The sequence below is a fragment of the Myotis davidii genome, unplaced genomic scaffold (genome assembly GCF_000327345.1).
Source record: "Myotis davidii unplaced genomic scaffold, ASM32734v1 scaffold38, whole genome shotgun sequence".
In the NCBI taxonomy this organism is placed as follows: Eukaryota; Metazoa; Chordata; class Mammalia; order Chiroptera; family Vespertilionidae; genus Myotis; species Myotis davidii.
Genome location: NW_006291383.1, coordinates 6602791 through 6609534, shown reverse-complemented (window position 1 = coordinate 6609534; position 6744 = coordinate 6602791). Strand labels below are relative to the sequence as shown.

General features: G+C 44.7%; 1 protein-coding gene across 1 annotated transcript in view; it reads left to right on the top strand.

Annotated features, from left to right (window-relative positions):
• ACSS2 (acyl-CoA synthetase short-chain family member 2) overlaps nt 1-6744 on the top strand; it is a 61884-nt gene that overhangs the window by 51725 nt on the left and 3415 nt on the right. Inside the window, 7 exon segments of the mRNA XM_006764574.2 lie at nt 2040-2177; nt 3278-3448; nt 3742-3875; nt 4088-4220; nt 4302-4358; nt 4546-4626; nt 5783-5891. Coding sequence (XP_006764637.1) covers nt 2040-2177; nt 3278-3448; nt 3742-3875; nt 4088-4220; nt 4302-4358; nt 4546-4626; nt 5783-5891 — 823 coding nt within the window.

Below are 6744 nucleotides of genomic sequence, written 5' to 3'. Positions count from 1 at the left end.
CTCTCCCTTCTTCCCCCCCCAAAAATCAATGGAAAAATATCCTCAGGTGAGGATTAACAAAAATAAAAAATAGGGTGTGTTTCTGAGCTCAATGGTAGCTTTTCTCTCCTCTTTTTCTTCTTAAAATTTTAATGGTGCCTCATTTGGCCTGGGCTTGTCATTCTTATGATGCTTATGTGCCAGAAACTTCAGTTTCTGTAAACTAAAGAGCAGATAGTAAGGGGAGTGGTTGGAGATTCATCAAAGTATGTCTAACACTTTGGGGGTTTTAAAAAAACTAGAGGCCGATGCACAAAATTCATGCAAGGGGCTCAGCCCTCACAGCCCCTCGCAGCCCTGGCTTCGTCTGGAAGGTCGTCCGGATGGTCATTCTGCTGTTCGGTCTAATTAGCATATTAGCTTTTTATTACATAGGATATGCACATACCAGATTATCATATACACATACAACAGGAGTAAGGTGTTTCTATTACAGTATCATGTCTACCTGCCAGCCAGGGCCATTGAACATAGAGGCTAATGAATATGAAAGGGCTTTGTGACAACTAAAGCAAACCCCAAACAGTTCCTATCATCATACCCTTAAATTCATCTTCCAGAGGAGGTCAGTGGAACTGAAGTAAGTTCTATCTTTCCTGATATTTATTAGTCTTCCCCACACCCCAGGATAAACCAAGACTTGATATTTACTAGGTAATACCTTTCACTTTTGATGTTCCCCAAATCCTGAGAGACCACTGGGGCAAGAATGACTATCTTCATTTTATTTTTATTTTTGTTAATTCTCACCCAAGGATATTTTCCATCGATTTTTAGAGAGAGTGGAAGGGATGGGGAGAGACAGAGAAAAAGAAATATCAATGTGAGAGAAGCACATCAACTGGTCACCTCCTGCATGCACCCCCCAGGACCGGGGATCGAGCCTGCAACCGAGGTTCATGCCCTTGATTGGAATTGAACTCAGGACATTCAGTCTGCACTCTATTTACTGAGCCAAACTGGCTAGGGCAACTATCTTCATTTTAAAAAGGAGTGACAAAGTAAAGTTACTTGTGTAAGGTCATATATAGCTAGAAGTGGCAGAACTGGAATTGAAATCCAGTGCAATTTTTGGACAAATTCAGGGAATCCAACTTCACTCAGCAAAGAACAGACTCAGAAAACTAGTTGTTCAAATAAATGATATAACCAGGAAAGTAAAGCAGTTTCAAGCAGAGTTTAGAAAAATTTAAGGATGACAGATCCAGAAATATTTATCAACGGCACTCCAGTATAGGAGGACATCCCTCCACTAGAAGTCCACCTTGGTCCTTCTCCACCTACTTAAAGCAAGGCTTCTTGATGAATGGAACCTCAAGCAAATGTCTTTATGGAAAACTTATTGGTAGCAGTGATATAAAGGGGCAGAGCAAGGTAGGAACCTCCAAGTGGAGAATGAAGTCTGGACATGCAGGAAAAGGCACTTGGACCAAGATCTATTGACTTCTTTCACTACTAACTAACAGAACCAGATGCCTGCCTCCCCTGTAGGCTCTGGCTAATTTTGCATTTCTGAATTGTGTGGTGTTCGCATCCCTGCCGATGAGCTACTAGTCCCATAAGTACATATGTGTGTATGCAGGTCTGTGTGTGCATATTCATCCAACAAAAATTTATGGAGTGCCTTTTGAGAACCAGGCATTTGCTAGGTGTTGGGGACATGGGGGGAAAAAGATAGACATGCCACTGCCTTCATAGAGGTCACTAGTGTAATCAAGCAAACAACTAAATAACATAACTGGAAATATGTGCTGTGTGGGAAAGAAATATGGTGCTGTGATAAAGAATACTGGCAGGGGATGATGATGGGGTGGAAATCTACCAGATACGTTCAGGAAAAGCCTGTCTCTCTGCTCCATTCCACCCTCCCAGGGCCCTTCCTCCTTCCCAGCACCCCACCTGCCAGTCCCACTCTGGTCTTTCCAGGTGCCATTTATCTCCTGTCCCCATTTGGCACTGTTCAAAGTTCTTTCCTGTCCTTTCCTGTCTTCCTTCTGCAGATATCCTGGAATGAGGGGGTTGACTTGTGGTGGCATGAACTCACACACGAGGCAGAGGATGAGTGTGAGCCTGAGTGGTGTGATGCTGAGGACCCGCTCTTCATCCTGTACACCAGTGGCTCCACAGGCAAACCCAAGGCAAGTGTGCGTGTGTGTGCGTGCGCGTGTGGATAGCATGCAATGACATAAATTTTACTCTACGACCCTGAGTTTCAGAAATGTCACATTACCTTTTTTAAAAATATATTTTTATTGATTTCAGAGAGGAAGGGAGAGGGAGAGAGAGGGGGGAAACAGCAATAATGAGAGAGAATCATTGATTGGCTGCCTCCTGCATGCCCCACACTGGGGATCAAGCTCACAACCCGGGCATGTGCCCTGACTGGGAGTTGAACCGTGACCTCCTGGTTCATAAGTCAATGCTCAACCACTGAGCCGTGCCGGCCGGGCTCATATTACCTTTTCTAAATCAAATTTAGACACTAAATTGTGAGGCCTAGGATGAGATAATTCAAGTGGGGGCTTTCATAATGCCAAGAAGAGGAGAAAAAGATCAGTCCATGTTATTTATATTGATGTTTCTTGCCCATGCCTACATGGTTTGGTTGAAGGAGAGCTGCCTTGTCTACTCAAGGTCACAGGTAGGCACAGGGATCTCTCTTGGGCTCCTAGACTACAGCTCTTAGAGTTCAGTTTCTTCTAAATGCCACCCTTTAACATCTAGTTCCTCCCAGAGCACAATAAGAGCCAAAAAATACTTAAGAAAACCCTGTTCCATTGACTTGAAAGATATGTTACTCTGCCTTCCACCTACCCCATCCCTAAATTCTTTGGAATATCCCTTAATGGGCCTTTAGAAACACAGTTTTGGCCTCTCTTTCCTACAGATGGGATATTGATGGAGTAAGAGAATAAGATTGTCTCTTCCCCCCATCACACACACACTTTCATTTTGTCAACGGGTAACTCAAAGTGTTCATATGTCAGAGTGATGTGGGTAGCTCAGAAATACCATTTTAGGGTGTGGGTGTGAATGATGGACTGAATGTATATGTTTGTGAAGTGTGATATGGGAACATGGAGAAAAGGAGATAGAAGAGATGGATGCTGTGAAAGAGGTGCTGGCAGAGCCAAAATCTTTGAGGAGGATATTCCTCTAGCTCTGCCCAGCCTGCCTATATTTGGTGGTCAGTGGGGGTGAACCCAAGCCCCATCCTGAGGCCCTATTCTCCCCGCAGGGTGTGGTACACACAGTTGGAGGCTACATGCTCTATGTGGCCACAACCTTCAAGTACGTGTTTGACTTCCATGCAGAGGATGTGTTCTGGTGCACAGCAGACATTGGCTGGATCACTGGCCATTCCTATGTCACCTATGGACCAATGGCTAATGGTGCCACCAGTGTTTTGGTGAGAAGGGAGCTGGGACCCATGGCTACCTGGCCTACTTAGGGGTGGACAAGATGATCCTGGGTGACTGCCTCCAATGGCTACTTGGTCTAGAGGAAGTAGGACTTACACAGTTTTTACTCAGTTCTGAGGGGATTATGAATCCTAAGTGGGAAGTTCTCTTGGCTTATCTGGTAAAGGAGTGAAGGCACGGGTTTGTCAGAAAGGGCAAAATGCTGAGTCTGAAGGTATGGTAGCGGGGTGGAAGGGACTATTGGGAAGGACCAGGAATGACCAGTCTTCACTGGGGTTAGTTTGAGGGGATCCCCACATACCCAGACGTGAGCCGCATGTGGAGTATTGTGGACAAGTACAAGGTGACCAAGTTCTACACAGCACCTACAGCTATCCGCCTGCTCATGAAGTTTGGAGATAAGCCTGTCACCAAGTGAGACCCCTCCCCAGCTGCTGCCCCATGGGTGTCCTTCAGAGTTGGGTACTGGCCTTTGTGCACAGTCTTTTCCATGCCACTATTCCGGCTCTCTGATCTGGAATGGGGGTTGGGGGGCGGGGAGGGTGCGGGTGGCAGGAGAACATGGGTATGTCTTCTGATTCCCAGTGGTACTTAGAGCCTAACTCTCTCCCCACTCCCTGCCCAAGGCATAGCCGGGCATCCTTACAGGTATTAGGCACAGTAGGAGAACCCATCAACCCTGAGGCCTGGTTGTGGTACCACCAGGTAGTAGGTGCCCAACGCTGCCCTATTGTGGACACCTTCTGGCAGACAGAGACAGTGAGTAAAGGGTCCAGAAGGTTGGGGCTCAGGAATAATATGGGAACACTTACTCAAACCCCTGATCTCTGACTTCTACAGGGTGGCCATATGCTGACCCCCCTCCCTGGTGCAACACCCATGAAGCCTGGTTCTGCTGTGAGTGAGGCTCCTTTGGCTGGTCCTGGCTAGACAGGGGTAGAATCTTGGGGCCTTTGGCCTAGGTAGAGGGTGGAGGACTGGACTGAGATGTGTGATGAATTTGGGGCTCTGCCTCTCCTTGGGAGAGGTAGAGTTGAGTCAGAATTGCCTCATTTCTCTCCTTGGGTCTCTTGTTTGCTTCCAGACCTTTCCATTTTTTGGTGTAGCTCCTGCAATCCTGAATGAGTCTGGGGAAGAGTTGGAAGGTGAAGCAGAAGGCTATCTGGTGAGGCCCTGGCCCTTTGTGGTCTCTGAGGAGGAGTTGGGGGATTGGGCCCACCAAGGGGTACCTTACTTTGCTTCAAAGTTTATAACCTAATCTCTTTTGGTTGCTGCTGTGATTAAAGTTCCAAACTTGAAGGTTTATCCTTTGTAAAGACCCTGCAGGGAATCGTTCTGGATATTTTGCCTGCCTCTCTGACTTTTGGCTCATGAGACTTCTAAGGACTCTGTTCAAAGATCCCTAATGGTCCCTTTTTGGGTCTGGAATACTTAGTACCAACTTTTCCTTTAATAAACAATTCTAATGTGAAAGGAGGCTTCACAACATAGTGGGAAATCATATAGGCTCCAGAATCAACCTGCCTGAGTTTAAATCCTGGCTCTGCCTCTTTTGTGACCTCAGAAGAGGTCACAGAAGTTAAGTTGCCTAACCCCCTGAACCTAAATTTTCTCATTTGTAAAACAGGATTCTAATAGTACCATTGTCTTCTATAGTTGCTGGATTGATTAAATTAGATAACCCATGTGAAGAGTTTAGCACAGAACCTAACAGTCAGTGCTAGATAAATTTTAGCTGTTGTGATTTGTATTAGTACTTATATTGTCAGCCCTGACTCTCCATCCCACTTCACTTTTATTAAGAACAAGATAGTAACAAGGGCAGTACTTGAATCTAGGTCTTCTGCCTCTTAGCCATCATCTCATCCATCTGCTACCACAGGATGTTATTTATTGGGGCAATAATTTACTCATGTGGGTCCCACATTTTTATGCAACTGTTTTCATTTGCATCAAACTGGACCTGCTTTCCTGAGGGATTACCCAAAAGGATACTCAAATTTATTAAGTGCTAATTATAAATGGAACATTGTGCTAAGTATCTTCTACCTGCTATCAATTTAATCTTCAGATTATTTTCTCTGATTTACAGATGAGGATCCTGAAGCTCAGATAGGTAAAGTTACTTACCCAAGGTCACACAGCTAGTAAGTGGCATAGTTGGGATTCCAAGCCTAGATTGTCTATCTCTAAAGCTGTACTTTGTCTTACATCTCAGGAATGGCATTCAGGCCATTTCTCCTTAAATTTGGCAAAGCTTTGATTGTCTTTCAGTGAGACAGTGTAACAGATCTGATCACTGTGCCTTCCTCACTCCCCAGGTGTTCAAGCAGCCCTGGCCAGGGATCATGCGCACCATCTATGGGAATCATGAACGCTTTGAGACCACCTACTTTAAGAAGTTCCCTGGATACTACGTGACAGGAGATGGTGAGCCTTGGCTTTTCCCTACCTACACTTCCTATCAAGACATATACTTTTCCCTTTCATTTTCAGGAAGAATTGGCTAAGGGTGAAGAAACAGAGTGAGAAATGTGTCCAATGTGTCAGTGTCTAATACTGAGGCAGAGCTACAGAGCTTGTAAGAGCTGGGATGAGTCTCAGCATGGTGCCATCTGAGATTTTTTTTTAAAATATATTTTTATTGATTTTTTTTACAGAGAGGAAGGGAGAGGGATAGAAAGTTAGAAACGTCAATGAGAGAGAAACATCAACCAGCTGCCTCCTGCACACCCCCTACCGGGGATATGGCCACAACCAAGGTACATGCCCTTGACCAGAATTGAACCTGGGCCTCTTCAGCCTGCAGGCCGACACTCTATCCACTGAGCCAAACCGGTTAGGGCGCCATCTGAGATTTGATGTATGAGGAAAGGTTCTTGTTGTCATTACTCCTCTGTTGAAAGAGATGGGGCATGTGACAGTATTACAGTGTCATGTGTGTCCCCATATCTGGAGGCTGTGTTTGCCCATGAGTCCATCCACCATTTCATTCATCCACAAATATTTATTAAGCATTTACTATGTCCAGGTACTGATCTAAGCACAAGGGGATATTACCATGAATAAGGTAGGCAAGTTCTCTGCTCTCATGGGGCTTACTTTCTATTAAAGGGATACAGACAGTAAACTTAGCAAACAAGTAAGCTAGCTTTTTTTTTCCATTGATTTTTATTTTTTTAATTTTTTATTGTTTTATTGCTTAAAGTATTACAAAGAGTATTTGAGTCTTGTTTTTTATATATATATTTTTTATTGATTAAGATACTACATATGTGTCCTT